Genomic DNA, 16,129 nt, shown 5'->3' on the forward strand with positions numbered 1-16,129 from the left:
CCGCAGCCCCGGTTAGCCTCAACAATCTCACTCCTTCTGCAGCACCGGCCCCTCCTCTACAAAGTGTTTTCTGACATTTCTAAGCAATGTTTTTCTTTCCACAAAAAATCGTTTATATCTTGATTTTAGCACCTAATAGGTAGTAAACTTTTTGTATTATATAATTACTAATTTCATGGCTTGCCCACTATCCTCTGACCTCTGAAATTGGAAGCTTGTTTATACCAAGAGTCTACCAGAGCACTTAGAGAAGATGCTTTATCACATAATATAATTTTATATTACATTATTGTGTTTTCGTATCTTGCCCATGAGACTATGACCTCTGTGGTCCAGGCCTGCATTATATCTTCAGACTCTATTACAGTGCCTAGAACATAGCAGATGTTTTATAAACATCTGACACACAAGTAATAGGATGAGACTAAAACTGTATTACATCCCTTACTGATCCTGAAATGTATTGTGCACTTATTATGTGCAACACCAGGGGGGTGCCAACCTCACTGCCATTGCTTTGGGGACCAGGTGAGTCATCACTGTGGAGGCTGTCCTGTGCGCCGCTGGATGGTTACCAGCACTGTGACCACTGCCCACTAGAGGCCAGTATGACCCCCGCTCTCCAGTTCTGACAACCAAATGTCGCCAGACATTACCACATGTTGAGAGCTACTCTGCAAGGTACTTTTAAGGGCTGTCCAAGTATGATCTCAACCCTATGAGTTAAACACTATTATTACCTCCATTGTGGAGACAGGGAAGTGAGGTGCAAAAAGGGTCAGCAACTTGCCCGGGGTCGCCGAGCTAGTGAGCAGCTTAGCTCCAGAGGCGCGCTCCCAACTCCTGCCCTCCACCGCCCCTAAACCATCCTGCGAAGACGCCAAGATCCTCGCAGGGCCCACCTGCAGCCCTCTGGGGCAACAGGAGGAAGCTGCCCTCCGTCACAGCCAAGTCCTTCAAAGCCTTCTGACAGCTAAGAGGTGCCTCCTGCGCCCCTTCTCAGGCAGGCTGCCTCGTGAGACACAGTCTCCGGCCCCCGCATCGCCTGGCTCCCCTCGAAACCCTCCAGCATGTCTTCCAAGCCCGCAGCTGTATTCACGGGATGACTGGTGCCCTCCATCTGGACACCAGACTTCCACGAATGCTGGCAAAGACCGCGTTCACTTTCTCACGGCCGTGCCGCTTTGCTGGCGGGAAACCAACAGCCCTCAGCTGGTTAGCCAGGTCCCCCGGGCCCTGAGCTTGTGTGGCTACTCTCTGGAACCAAAGAGCAGGGCTGTGCTACCACAGCTGCTTGCAAACATCTCCTCTCGGGGATCTCCCGCCATGTGTCCGTGAGGCGTGTGAATCTTGACAGTGCCAGCTAACCCACAGCGATTCCTCTCAGCTTCGAGTCCTCTGCCGTTATTCCAGGGGGGGGGCTTGAGCTGGACGGTGAATTTAATGTAACTAATACAACTGCGAGGTAAGGCAAGGTGAGGACACAGGCCACTGGAGTCGCACTGCGTTATGATCAGCCGCTCTTGGGTGGAGTCAGCTAACGGCGACTCTCCAGAATGGACCATCCGTACCCCCTCTCCTCAGCTCAAAAACCCTCCAAGGCGCCCATCTACTCAGAGGGAAAGGCCAAGCCTTTTGCTCTGACCTGTAAGAATGCACGTGATCTCCTCACCAGCACTTCTCCGCCCTCCTTCCCCATTTCCCTCATTTAGTCTGCTCTACTCAAACGAGCCTCACTGTTCTTGACTGGGCGAGGCCCTCTCCCTCCGCTCTGGCTGTTCCTTCAGCCTGGAATGCTTTTCCCCTAGACACAGGCTTGGTAGCTACCCACTCAGCTCTCCACTCATCTTCTCCACCTCTGGTCAAAAGTCCCCCCTACACCTCATATTTCAGATCCCCCCTCCCTGGCTTGCAAAGAACTTTTGCTGTTGTTTTGTTCGATGCTGTATCACCAATGTCTAGAACAGTGACTGGCACACAGCAGGCTCTCGACACAAGTTTGTTGAATTAATTTACTCATCGGGAACTACACCGCCACAGAGCAGGCAGAGCGAGAGGGGAAGAGGCGGTAGCAATAGGTCAGATACCCACTCCAGCCCCTCTGGCCTGGCCGCTGGCTAGACACAGCCTGAACAGCACAGCGTGATCTGATCTCCGCCGGCCCAGTAGGGAGGGAGCTGGCCTTGGCCCGGGGCTCTTGTGAAGCGGCAGAGGGCAGAGTAACTGACCAACTGCCTCAAGGCCCACCAGTGGGCAGATGGGGCATCTGTCCAGCCAGCCAAGCTTGGAGGAAAGGGGCTGCAGAGGCTTCCACCTGCAGGGCAGGAAGGTTCTCTGCTCCCCACCCTGGGGGTCCACAGGATACCCTCCACCCCCAACAGGCGTCTCCAACAGCCCAGGCCTGCAGCCTCCTGCAGAGAAACACTGTATTCTCCACTTTATCAGCTGCCGGTCACAAGACACCACCAAGAACCACATGAAAATCATACTTCTGGAGTTGGCCGGGGTGGGGCAGGAGCTTTGAATTCCATTCGCTGGGTAAAAGAGCTTAAGTGTAGTGACGGGGTGGGGAGTCAACAGTACAGGTTCATGCCCACAATAAATAAAGAAAAAAGCCGGTGTGGCCGTCGACCGGCGCCAGGCTCCTGGGCACGATTCCCTCATACCTCCCACCCAGGGGCCAATGAATCCAGCCCCAGGGAGCCAAAGCTGAAGGCCCTGCAGGAACTGGAGCTTGAAACCACCAGTATGGCCAGTCCCCTCCCTCCCTCCGGCCTCCAGATGCCCCTTCTGAAGACGGTGGACTGCACCAGCCCCGCCGTGTCCCGTCTGGTGAGGTGGCCGCAGCCTCACGTGGCCATGGAGCACTTGCAATGCGGCTAGTTTGCGCTGAGGAGCGCTGTCTGCGGGGCCCATACGCTGGATTTCAATGACTCACTACAAAAAAAAAAAAGTAAACTATCCCCTTAAAAATTATTTACATTGAGGTGGCAGCCGTCATTGATAAAACACTTTTTCAGCCTGTTCTGTGGCCAGAAAGCATAGCACTAAGGACTGAACCTTACATGGAGCAGAGCTGGACGGCCACTGAACTGAAGAGGTCCCCGCTGACCCCCGAGGCCCCACCAGACTTCCTAAACACACGCTCCCCTCCCCAAAGGTAAGAATCTTAGCTCACACGCCCCCATCTGCACCCCAAGCCCGTTTGAGGACGGAGGAGGAGGCAAGGTCAGTGCCAGCAGTTTCACATCTGAGTCCTCGTCAGGGGGGTTGATTACAGTATAAATGTTGGGGGGATCTGGAATCATTGCTGGGACCCAAGCCCAGGCTGCTCTCCCCAGCCACCCCTCAAGGATCCTGGCACTCACGCTTCCATGCTTCCTCCTGGCGCCGGGTCCCAGATTACCCAACCACTCCCTCAGTCTGTCCCACCCGGTCGCCCTGTTTCATTTCCTCTGTAGCAGGGACACCACACTGTCTCCCGTACTCACGAGATGATAGGACCCAAGAAAGCAGGGACTTCTTGTGGCCCACAGTATCTCCAGCACCGAACGAAACACCTGATGTGTGGTAGGTAACTGACGAATATTGAAATGAACAGATGTCTAAATGAAGGAGCAAATTAGCAGAACAAGTGTGAACAGAAAGTTTCACCAAGTTAAAAATTTCCACACCCTTACTTTGCCGTGACCTGGTCAAACAGGGGCCAGGGGCTTGTTAGAGGTCAGCTCAGGACCTGGCACAGCCAGCCACTACCACATTTGTTGCCAAAGGCACGTTGCCATGCTCATAAACACACCCCTTTACCAAGAAGGTGTTGTTTCTGCAGAACTGGCTAGGGTTAACCTTTGACTCCCTTTAATTACTACCAGCTCCAAGGTTGCTGGACCACACTGCGAGCTGATGTCAATATACTCTGTGGGGTCCCAGGAGAGCTACAGGCCTGGAGACACCCTATTACCCAGGAAACCTCCTTTCCTCCTTACTTGCTCAAGAGGGCCAGCCTGGGCTAAAACCCCAGCCAGCAAGCCCCAGACCTCCAAGTACCCTTGGCCTCCTGGAAGCAGAGGAAAGGGGTTTGGACACAGACCTGATGTCCAACCCAGCCTCTGTGGTCACGGGCCAGCTGTCCCTGGACAAGGTCCTGTATCTCTTGGGCCTCAGATTTCCCATCTGTGAAATGGGAGTAGCAAGAACAAGTTCTGGGAGGTGTGGGAGCCTCAAAACATATCCCAGGATCGAAAGCCCGCAGCCTTAGTACCGGCTGAGCCCAGAGCAAGCACTCAGCCCCTGGAAGTTGAAGGTGACTCCTGGTCTGGGCCTCCCCCAGTGCGTGGCAGCCCCTCTCCGCTCCAGGTCTGCCCCAGCCCAGCACGGGGAGCGGTCCAGAGCTCCCACCTGACACCACAACCACGACTGCACTCACCTCTCCTCCCAGCCGCTGGGTCCACTGCACTCATGGCACACACGCAGCTGCCCGGGGACCGGGGGGACTGCCACCCAGACTCTGCCTGCACTGAACGTGGATCCCACATACTAGCCAGGTTCAGGGTTGCATTGCTGGGGTGGGGAGGAGCATGGGATGAAGGAGAGAGATGAGGCTTCGTTGGAGAAGCCACTCTCCCCTTCCGGGTACAGCACCTCCTAGAGAAGGTGCCCAGACCCCTGATCAGACCCCTCTCCTGAGTGGTGCCCCCTTTGCAGAACAGGTGCTCACAAAGCTGCTCGGCCACAGGCAGAGGCAGTGGTGCAGCGGTGAAGAGTCCCAGCCTCGGACAAGTCAGAGAAGGCATACCATCAACAAATACCTGGATGGAGCAGTAATCCTTCCAATCAATTAAGAAAAAGACCAAGGAACCAAAGAGAATAAAGCAAAGGACAGGAAAAGCAATTCACAGCTTAAATCCACACACCTAACAAACATGAAAAGATGTTCAACCTCACTAAGTGACCAGGGAATGCAGATTAAAACCGAATATCGCTTCTTGCACATTGCTGGCAGGCGTTCATTGACATAAAGGCTTAGAGTTCACTGACATAAAGGCTTTGTTCATTGACAAAAAGTACTTCATAGTATCTAGTAAGGCTGAAGGCGTGCACACTCTACGAGCCAGCAATTCCACATCTAGGTGTAGCCCAGAGTGACCTGGCTTTGTACGTGTACACACACTAAGGATGTTTATTGCAGCACTGTGGCAACAGCAAAAGAATGGAAACATCTTAAATGTCCAAGAGTGGAGGGATGGCTGAATAAACTGTATCATCACACAACTGAATACAGCCATTTAAACTGAAGAAAGTACTCTCTATGGATCTATTAGGATAAACCTGATGTTTAAGGGTTTCAAAAAACTGTAAACAGATACTTATAGTATGATCTCATTAATTTTAAAAACACACAAGACTATATATAGCGTGTGTGAGTTAAAAGAATTAAAAAAACAACAAACAAACATGGAGGAATCACCCAACTCTTGGTGACCATTACATTCTAGGAAGAGATCGAGTAAACTGGGATGGATTGTGAGGACAGGGCTTAGTTCTATTCTTCTAATATTTTATTTCTTTTAAAAAATCAGACATAATATGCAAAAACATTAACATTTGTAAATCTGGCTGTCACATGGGATTCTATTATCCTTTATATTTTGAAATATTTTTATACTGAAAAAAGGGAGTACAGATTTTAAGACAAAAATTCAGAAGCTATAAAAGATAAATTCAACAACATAAAGATTTAAGAAGCAGAGGGCGGCGGGAGAAGGGGGAGAGAGACAGGATGAACAGTTAAAAAACAAATGACAAACTAGGAAAAGTATCTCTGCAACATAATATGTATCAGACCAATGAACTCCCTTAGCCTATAATGTGCTCATGCAAGTCAATAAGGAAACAAGTCAACAAATCAGACAGAGAAATAGGCAAAGGACGTGAATGAGCAGTTGACAGTACATAATATAATGGCACAGAGGAAAGACCCATTCTTCACTGATCGTAACAGCAAAGCTCCAGAGGCCTGAGAGCCCACGCTGCTTGGGGAGGTGAGGAAACAGGCCCTCTGTCAGATCAGGAGTGGATCAGGGTGACCTTTTTGGAAGTGACCTGGCAATATCTGTCGAAATCCCCTTAGCCTGGGAATTCCATTGCTAGAAGTTTATTCTACAGAAGAGTCTCCTATATTTGCATGAACTTTTCTATCACAGTCTTTACAGACAGCACTATTTGTGACAGTGAAAGATGTAAATGACTTGAAATTCTACCGAAAATCGACAAGGACCTGTTTAGAAGCATCACCACACAAACAACGAACGGAACGCTACGCAGCTGTGAAAAAGAGGATGCAAATGCAGGCACGTTGCCACCAGATGATCTCCCAAGTACACGATGAAACTTTAAAAAGGCAGGTGGGGAGCAGTGTTCTTTGTATCTCATGCCCTTTTGACAGAAGACTTACACGCATATACGTGGATATGTCGCTAAAGGAATAGATTATTCAAAGGATGCGGAAGAAACTAAGGGGGCAGGGGTCTAGAATGGGAGAAAGGCCTTCTTTATATCATATACCCTTTTTTTTTTTTTAATTAATTAATTAATTTATTTATTTTTGGCTGTGTTGGGCCTTCATTTCTGTGCGAGGCCTTTCTCCAGTTGCGGCGAGCGGGGGCCGCTCTTCATCGTGGTGCGCGGGCCTCTCACTGTCACGGCCTCTCCCGTTGCAGAGCACAGGCTCCGGACGCGCAGGCTCAGTAGTTGTGGCACACGGGCTCAGTAGTTGTGGCTCGCGGGCTCTAGAGTGGAGGCTCAGTAGTTGTGGCTCACGGGCTTAGTTGCTCCATGGCATGTGGGATCTTCCCAGACCAGGGCTTGAACCCGTGTCCCCTGCATTGGCAGGCAGATTCTTAACCACTGCGCCACCAGGGAAGCCCCATATACTCTTTTTACGTTTAATTTTTTTTAACGGGTGAGTGTGATACACTTTCAACTAAAGTTTTGCTAAAAGGAAAAGAGGAGAGGAAAAAAAAAAAAAAAAAAAGGAATGTAAACTCTGGAGTCTCACACACCCAGACCTGAATTCCGGACCGACCACTTACTGGCTGCACAAGTGTTGGATCTTCTCTGGATCTCAAGTTTTCTGCTGCGTCAAATGGAGATAAAAACAGGGCACTTCCTCCTAGGGTGGGTGGATATGCCAGGTAAGAGGGACTCTAAGGTTGTTACCGTGGAGAAGTAGAAGCAGCTGGTCTCAGACTCCAGAATGCGCTTCATCTTTCCCCCTCACGGATCCAACGGACACAGGCCCTTCTTATCTCTCCTTATGTCCCACTCCGCAGACAGGGAACAGCAGGGGCAGGGCCACCAGGCACAGCTATGCAGACTGGGTGTGCGTGGCCAGGCCTGGGTGGGGAGTGAGGGCTGAAATCCAGCCCTCCCTTGGCTTGTCAAACCATCGCCCTGGTGCAGGGCTGTGTCCAGTCGCTGGGGTCATTCATTCTGCTTTCTGTAAAGGCTCTGTACAGGCTAGCAGCAACATAATTTACAGCAGAGCAATTTAACCCTTCTCCAGAATCCTTGCCAGGTTATAAAGAGCCCAGGGAAAAGATCTGGGGGTACACAGACCAGGGGTGGGGGGTAGCCATGGGAAAGTTGGTACAGTCATCCCATCGGTATTTATCTTTCCATGTGTCATTTCCTCTGAACTCACAGAGACACCCTGTTTTACCAGCAGAAGTGGTTTCTAGGGAAAGAGTCCTGCCACCTTTGGCCCATCGGTACCCACTTCATAAACCTTGGGCAGCTGGGTGATGTTCTAAGTGAGGTCACCCTGAGACGAATCCTGCGTGGGGGAAGGAGAGCCAAGGGGACACCCCCCTGCTCCGCCTGCCTGCTCCTCAGAAGGGCTTGTCTGCAAGAACAGCCCTGTCCCAGGGCAGGTTTGGGGTCCTGAGGCCTCCAGGGACACGGTGAGGCTGGGCAGTCCAGAAGAAACAGGAGCTGACAGGGACTGTGGGCCTAGTGCACCCAAGGCACAGCCTCAGGCACTGAACTACAGCAGGAAACAAGGTAACAGGCCTGTGCTCCTGGAGTGTACACCTGGGGAGCGGGCGGGAGGGTCGGGGGGAGACACCTGACAACCACATAGATGAATAAGAAAAGGTGCCATGAAACACATGGTGAGGGGCTTCCCTGGTGGCCCAGTGGTTAAGAACCCGCCTGCCAATGCAGGGGACGTGGGTTCGAGCCCTGGTCCGGGAAGATCCCACATGCCGCGGAGCAACTAAGCTCACGTGCCACCACTACTGAGCCTGCGCTCTAGAGCCCGCGAGCCACAACTACTGAGCCCGCGTGCCACAACTACTGAGCCCGCTTGCCACAACTACTGAAGCCCGCACGCCTAGAGTCCGTGCTCTGCAACAAGAGAAGCCACCGCAGTAAGTCCATGCACCGCAACGAAGAGTAGCCCCCGCTCGCCGCAACTAGAGAAGGACCCGCATGCAGCAACGAAGACCCAACGCAGCCAAAAATAAATAAAATAAGTAAATTTATCAAAAAAAAGAAGAAGAAGAAACACACGGTGAGGCCATCAGAACAGGGTATTGGAGCAGAGGGAGATGGGGCAGCACCTTGGGATGGAGCGTTGGCAGGTCCCTGAGGGGCTGCCTCTTGACCTCAGACCTAAGTGAGAGGCGGTCATGGAAAGGGGGGTGGGGGAGGGGAAGCAGAGGTTCCAGCCCGAGAGAAGAGCAAAGACCCTGGGGCCTGTGGGGTGTAAGTAACAGAAACAAGTCCAAAGTGACCGGAGACAGTGAGGAAGGGCCAGTGGCGGTGCCAGGGAGACCCGCTGGCCGGGTGGTACAGGACGTCACAGGCCACCCTGGAGCCTGGACGTTACTCAGGGTTCCATGAGAAGTCACTGGAGGGTATGAACAGAGGAGTGACACTCTGGATTCATTTTTTAAAGATCCCTGGGGCTGTTCGGCAGCTCTTGTGCATAACCTCATTTAATTTTTAAAACACTCTGTGTGGTAGTCCTCTTTCATTCTCATTTACAGATGAGGAAACAGGCACAGAGAGATACATTAAGGATCCCAGGGTCTCCAGAAATAAAGAATTCAAGCAGTCTGAACTGCTCAGAAGCCCTACACTCTCTGGCACCCATGAACTGGGGGGAGCTGTCTGGGGTGGATCTAGAAAAGCTCCTACATCTCTTGGGCCTCAGATTTCTCATCTGTGAAATGGGAGTAGCAAGAACAAGTTCTGGGAGGTATGGGAGCCTCAAAACATATCCCAGGATTGAAAGCCCGCAGCCTTAGTACCGGCTGAGCCCAGAGCAAGCACTGGGCCCCTGGAAGCTGAAGGTGACTCCTGGTCTGGGCCTCCCCTAGTGCGTGGCAGCCCCTCTCCGCTCCAGGTCTGCCCCAGCCCAGCACGGGGAGCGGTCCAGAGCTCCCACCTGACACCACAACCACGACTGCACTCACCTCTCCTCCCAGCCGCTGGGTCCACTGCACTCATGGCACACACGCAGCTGCCCGGGGACCGGGGGGACTGCCACCCAGACTCTGCCTGCACTGAACGTGGATCCCACGTACAGGCCAGGCTCAGGGGGCGTTGGAGTCCTCAGTGGCCAAGCCGCCCTCCCTTTCTGGGTACAGCCCCTCCTAGAGAAAGTGCCCAGTCCCACGGGGCGTGGCCACCGACCTCCAGCCAGCGCCAAGCTGCCCCCTCCCCCGGCGGCTCCAGGGGCAGCACCTGCTCCTCTCGAGCAGTGCCTCATTTGCAGAGTGCTATCCCCTCTCCAGAGCTGGTGCTCCCGAAGTCCCCCAGCAGGGACGGTACAGGGCCAAGTTCAGTCCACGCCTGAATTTCTATCAGGAGCCCACCAGGGTCAGAGTGGCTGAGGGTGGGATTAGGGCAAAAAGGGAGGGCTACGCATGCTGGTGTGCATGGCCTCCGGGGTGGGGTCTCTGGAGGAGAAAGGAAACTGCGGAGAATGAAAACAAGACCTCCATTTCCTGCATCAGCCTGTCCCCTGGGAACAGCGAAGCCGATAAGAGAGACCCTTTTGAGATCGTTTCACATCAGTAAGATGTTTCCACAAACCAGCTGTTTATACAACTCTCCTGGAGGTAAAGGTTACCAATGAGGGAAGGGGAGGGGCGGCTAGCATTCTAGGTGTTGCTGGGGAAGGTGCAGACCCTCCAGTCTGACCAGTGGTCCCTCTGGGGCAGGGCTGGGGCAGAGCAGGTGGGACTGCTGGCAGGAGGGCTGCCAGGTCATCAGGGATGACCCAGAGCCTCCCCTGCCAGGGGCTCACGCAGCCCCTGTGGGGAAACAGGGAGGCAGATCTGAGCACGCACGGCGCCATCCAACCCCAGAGCCGGGAGGCACCCAGAAGACATTCTGAGCCCCTTCCCAGGCCAACTCCGCTCTGGTCCACTGAGACCCTCCGTGTTGAAAACCTACAAACACACCTCTGAGCACAAACACACGAACCCCTGTTCAAACACAGGAGCACACCCCAGGATAAACATGGCCTCTACACACACACTCACTCACACACACACACACACACACACACACTCCCCCCCCCCCTCCTCCTTCCTCCTCCTCCTCCCTGCTGGCCCCACTTCCCGCCACAACGTACAGCTTCTGGGGCCTGCTGGGCCTCCTCTGCCAGGGTGCTGTCTTCCCCCATCTTTCGAGAAGGGCACTGCCCACCGGGTTCCTTCAACTTCAGCTCCGGCTCCAGCGGAGTTTGTTTGTCAGGTTGTAGGTCCCTTGGGCTGTCAGCCAGGGAGCCTGAGATTCGGGAGGAGCCAGGAGTGGCTGGGCCAGTCCTCCGGGGATCTCTTCGTCTCCAAAAGTTGAGTAAAGGGGAGCCCTGGGCTCCTGGCTCGGCGCGGCCAAGCCCAGTTCCCAGGAAGGGAGTCCCACCCCAGCTGTGCTCAGAGGTGCCCGGGAAGGCGGGTTGTGGAGCAGGGGGCGGCAGGAAAGCAGAGGGGGAGGACACTCGGCCTTGTAAGCGTGTCCCCGGGGCCAGGGGAGCGTCCTGGGGCAGCCTGTGGCCAATGTCTGGCACGGGGCAGAGGCCCCTGCCCCGGGGCAGGGCACACCCCCCCCCCCCCCCCCGCAGCAGCGTTCACTCACCATCCTCCTGGCCTGTCCCAGCCTCTCTGCACCTGCACCAGATCTTGACCTTCCCGCTAACAAATCCAGGAAACCCCTAGGCCTTCCCCCGCCCACATCCCACCCCATTCAAGCCCTTTTGGGCTCAAGCCCTGAGGCATTAGCAATTCCAGACTCATCCAGGCACCCAGTCCTGGGGGAGGCGGAGGAGGGCAGGCCTGGGGCAGTCAGGGCCTGGGGACTGAGGATTCCAGAGTCTCGGGCTTGCTCGGCAGGTTTGGGCCATGCCCACGCCGCCTCTCCCCAGAGCTGCTGGCCCAGGGTCCTAGAGGGTGCCCCTGGGCGGGCACCCTAAATCTCACGGAGGGCGGTGCTGGGGGTCAAGTCACGAGCCAGAACCCTGGGCTCTCTGCCACTCACGCCCAGGAAAACCCTGGGCTTTGCCAGCAGCTCCTCCTCTCTGCCCTTGTGGGAGCCGTCCTGGTTCTCAGGCTGCAAGGGCAGGAGCTGTCAGCCCCCTGCGGCCCGCGCATGAGTACCACCCTCAGGGCCAGACCACATCCGGGGCTCCTTCTGAGGAAGCCTGGTGCCAGAAGCAGACTCAGAGAGACTGAGGCACAGAGGAGACACTGAGAAGGCCTAGGCGACTGAGCCACCGCGGGGCCCTGGCCCCGTCTGAAGGTGGGAGGCCCGAGAGGCGCCCCCATCCATCCTCTTGGCCTCTTCCGCGAGCCCTTCCTCCTGCCTAGAAGCTGTCAGGATCAGGGTCCTGGGACAGGGCCCCTCCCGCCCCCAGCAACACACCCAAGCCTGGCCAGCTCACCTGGCCTTCCCGGCCTGTCAGTCCCGCTGTTCCGGAAAGAGAACATTTTCTTCTCACTCTATTGGGACAGCTGCGGGGAGAGTGAGAGTGAGAAGAGAGTGTCTGATCATTGAGGGAGGTGGTGTGCAGGGGACAGGGCCACAGGGCCCCCGAAGTGGCCGGGGGGCCGGAGCTGGGGAGGCCCCAGATGGGGGGCTGCGTGAGGAGCTGGGAGGCCTGGGGCCACCCGACAAGGGTCAGCGTCCCTCAGCAGCACCATCAAGAGAGTAGCTGGAGGGGCTCCCGGCCCAGGTCCGGGGGTAGCAGGAGGGACGAGAAGCCCAAGGCACCAGGGAGACCGATTCCCATCTTTAGGGAGTGTGCTCGGTTACAGGGCGGGGTGAGCACGCCTCTCAGGCCCAGCAGCCCCTCTGCAGGTCCAGGGCTGACAGGCGGGGCTCCAGAAAGGAGGACAAGGCACCCACAGGACAAGGCCAGAGGACCTGGAAGCGCAGCTTCTTCCCGCCCTGGGAGGCAGGAAGTAGGAGCGCGGGGTCAAGCCAAAGGCTCTTCCTCCTCCCTCTGCCCAGCCTGCCTCCTTCTCAGTGGCCGGTCTCTCTCTCACTCCCCTCCCCGCTCCTCCCCGCCCCCGTCCCCTTTCCAGCCGCCCCATCCTGGTGTCTCCTTGTCCCCATCTCCAACTCCTCCTGCCTGCCTCCCCCGCCCCGGTTATGTAAGGGGCCTGAGAACACACAGAGGGAGCTTTGTTGTCAAACCAAATCCATACGGAGCCGGGATCGGCCAGCGCAGCTGTTCCCCATTCCCTCCGCCTTGGCAGGGGTGAGGCACCGGGCAGGAAGCCCCCCGACGCCTCCATTTGGGGAGGTGGGGGGCAAAACACGCTGGCCCCAGGGCCCCCAGGCAGCTGAATGGGTGGCCCGGGATCAGTCACCACCGCGTGGGACCACAACAGGGCAGCAGCTGGCCCTCAAGACAGAGGAAAGCCTCAGTGCAGAGCCAGGGCCCCGAAGCCCGGAGAGGAGAGCTCGGGGCTACGAGCAGGGCTGCACAGTGAAGGCCTGGAGGGGGGCCCAGACCCACACCAGTGGACCCCATTCTTGTCCACACGTGGATGCAGGCCCGTGTTCTCTCTGCCACACAACCCAGGTACATACTCTTCCATGCGTGTGCGCACACACACACACACACACACACGCTGTGTGTGCTCACCTGGAAGGCATCTGAGCAGAAATCTCCTCCCTGCTCTCATCAGCCTCCTCCATCCCAGCAGGTACCTCTGGAGAGAGGAGGGTGGAGGGCAGAGGGCAGAGGTCAGAGGCCAGAGAAGCTCCACCAGCCAGCTCCTCTTTGGAGGCCCTCTGTCTCCGGCATGAGATCCTGCCTTCCCACCCAGGCAGATGTCCAAGAAGGGAGGTGAGGGGCCAGGAAGCTGAGCTTAAGATCAGAGCATCCACACCTGGGGCAGGCCCTGTCCCTTCACCCAACCCAACTGCTGGACGAGCGTCCCGCTCGAAGATGCTGGGGCCGCCAACAAGAGGAGGCGCTCCTGAACCTCCACGGCTGCAGGGCACCCACCCGAAGTCCAGCTGCCACATCAGGCAGGACAGCGAGGAGCCTGAGGCCTGGGTGGGGCGGGGGCAGAGGGGCAAGGGAAAGAAGAGCAGGCAGACACAAAGGAAGAGGGATGGCTGGGGGAGGAGCTGGGAGAAATCTGAAGGAGAAGGGAGGGAAGGCAGGGGGGTCGGAAAAAGAGGAGAAAGAGGAAAAGGACCAAAGAGGAGACAAGAGGAGCAGGGGGCGGTGTGGAGAGAAGGGCCCACACCTCCTGCAAGGATGCGTCCACACCCTCTCAGCCAGCCAGGCCGGTCCAGGAGAAGCAGCACAGGGAGGGGGCGTTTCCGGAGCACCGGCCCCAGCCCACCCCGTGCCACCGTCAGCCACGCCCCAGGGGCTTCAGCCTCAACAATCCTGGCTCCTCGGAACCAGAGGACAAACCAGGACCTTGGAGGAAGGAGAGACAGGGGTGGGATGGAGGTCAGGAGAGGCAGCCCCTGCCTGGGGGAAAAGTCGCTCTGACACCTTGAACAGTAAGTTACTTTTCTGAGTCTCAGCTCCCACCTTTGCAAAAAGAAAGAGTTACCGAGAGGCTACTATGTGCCAGTGCGGTGCCGGGTGCTGGGGACACGATGGGGAGTCAGACGGTCACGGGTCCTGCCCGACAGTCTAACATCAGCCGGGACCTCTGAGGCCTCCCCAGCTCGCCAGTGTCTATCATCTGTGCTCCGAGATCCATCCCGTGAGCTGCGCTTCGGCAGACGCTATCAGGCCGGTTATCGGATTGTCTGATGGAGAGCCAAAGTCCCAGACCTGCCTGAGGTCACACAGCTGGGAGCAGACAGAGAAGACAAAGGCCACCTGCCTGGCTTCCTGGCCCCGAAGGAAGGCACTCTGCAGTCTCTGGGCCGCACCCTGAATCACAGAAAGCCCACCAGCCAGCACTTACAGAGCCAGGCCCCAGGTGCTGAGACATTATCTGAAACGCACTCTGGTTCAGAAGAGGAGAAACCGAGGCTCCGTGTCGGGCCCAAGGCTGTGCAGTCCTGCCCTCCCCCACCCGTCTGAGCTCGCGGGTGGTAGGGTCCCCTGATGTCACAGGCTGGGACCTGTGGGGGGGGCGGGGTACAGGGTGCAGGGCCGTCAGGGGAGCCTCAGAACAGGCTCGAGTCGGATGCAATCTACGAAGGGGACTGCCAGCGGCGCCCAAGCCACCGTCAGGGGACAGTGGCAGCAGAGGTGGGGAGCTGAGAACACGCGGCTGGGGAAGTACAACAGTCCGACCGGCGCCCAGCGGAGGTTTTCAGATAAAAAGGGTTTTAAGCCGAGACACCCTCTCTCCCACTTTCAAATGAGATTTTATGTGGAAACCCAATATGTAGAAGGAATAAGGGTGGAGTCATTTGGGGTGAAGCAAGAATGGGGGCGAACCCGCCTCTTGAGCCCTCACTCCTGAGATGACACCCCAGAGGGTTCCACCCCTGGGGCGATTTTCGTGGACCCGGATAAGGGGAGAGCTGACATTGGGCAGGAGGGGAGGTTAGGACCAGTCTGTGCAAGGACCCAAAGGCAGGGCTGAGGAGGGGATGGCGGCAGGAATGTGACCAGGTGGCCCTGGCACGGGGGAGTGGGGGGATGCCCTCCCGGTGGGCAGACTCCTGCCCAGCCCACCCCCAGAGCTCCTGCCTGCCTCTCCTGTGTCTGAAAAGGCTGCCAGGCCAGGCTCCAAACAGCTCAGCTGTCAAAAGGGAAACTCTTCGCCCTTCGCCCCAAGAAAAGGGGGAAGCAAAGCAGGGACACAGTGAAGACAATGTCACATCCGATCTATATCCTCCCTTTGTTCATCAAACAAATATTTACTGAGCACTTATTACTTGTTAGACATCATTCCAGGCATGAAGAACATGGCAATGAGATGACAGGTTCCTGGAGCTTACATGAAAACCCTAAAAAGTCAGGGAGGAAAATGCCTTGGAAGTTTTCAAACCCGTTTCACACCACAAACACGCCCCTCCAGTGCCTGCATCTCCTCTGGACCGGCCCGGCCAAGGTCACGGCTCCAAGCCTGAACATCTTCAGCCACAGGGCACTTGCCCCCTACGCAGGCAGAGGGCTGCTCTTGAAAGCTCCAGATGGCCACACTGAGGGCCCTGGGTCCCTCCCCGCCCAGCCTAGGCAAGGCAGTCCACAGGGCACTGAACACACCGCTAAAGGGGCAAGTTTTAGTTTTTATCACGACAAAATATGAAGCTTCATCTCGAGTTCTGCTGGTTCTGGGTCAATTGCTCGGAACCAAAGGAAATGAGCCGTCTCCCTTCTCACCTGCCCAGAGTTCCCAGGTCCCTCGGTCCCTGCCACCGCCCGTCCCCTGCTTTGCTCCCCTCCCGTGACCTTCAAGCAGTGGGTTGCCAGGGTGGGCCCCTGCTGGCCCCCACTTCTCTCCTGCCATCCCTTCCAACCAGGCCTCCCTCCTCCTGACCTGAGTGACCTCTAAGGAGCAGAGGGGAAGCAGGTCTTTGAGGAGCCTCTCTGGCCTTGAGCCAGGCCAGGCCAGGGTCCAGGAGAGCCCCAGAGCAAAGTACTGTGGCCTGGCAGGAATCTGCAGATGCCAGATGCCAGGAGCAG

General features: G+C 56.2%; 1 protein-coding gene across 7 annotated transcripts in view; it reads right to left on the reverse strand.

Moving 5' to 3' along the window:
- The window catches only part of ST3GAL4 (ST3 beta-galactoside alpha-2,3-sialyltransferase 4), a 35,913-nt gene that overhangs the window by 12,063 nt on the left and 7,721 nt on the right, over window positions 1-16,129 (reverse strand). Inside the window, exons 1-3 of one of the 7 annotated variants that reach the window (XM_059930076.1) lie at window positions 13,160-13,225; window positions 11,951-12,020; window positions 10,646-10,800 (exon numbers count right to left, since the gene is read on the reverse strand). The exons of 2 other annotated variants lie outside the window; for them this stretch is intronic. In XM_059930076.1, the coding sequence (XP_059786059.1) occupies window positions 10,646-10,800; window positions 11,951-11,996 (201 nt within the window). In that variant the 5' untranslated portion in view covers window positions 11,997-12,020; window positions 13,160-13,225. Of the gene's footprint in view, window positions 1-3,491; window positions 3,572-10,645; window positions 10,801-11,950; window positions 12,021-13,159; window positions 13,227-16,129 lie in introns of those variants that run through there. 4 more of the 7 variants (XM_059930077.1, XM_059930080.1, XM_059930075.1 and 1 more) reach the window with 4 other exon arrangements.

Source organism: Balaenoptera ricei, chromosome 8 (genome assembly GCF_028023285.1).
Source record: "Balaenoptera ricei isolate mBalRic1 chromosome 8, mBalRic1.hap2, whole genome shotgun sequence".
Taxonomy (NCBI): Eukaryota; Metazoa; Chordata; class Mammalia; order Artiodactyla; family Balaenopteridae; genus Balaenoptera; species Balaenoptera ricei.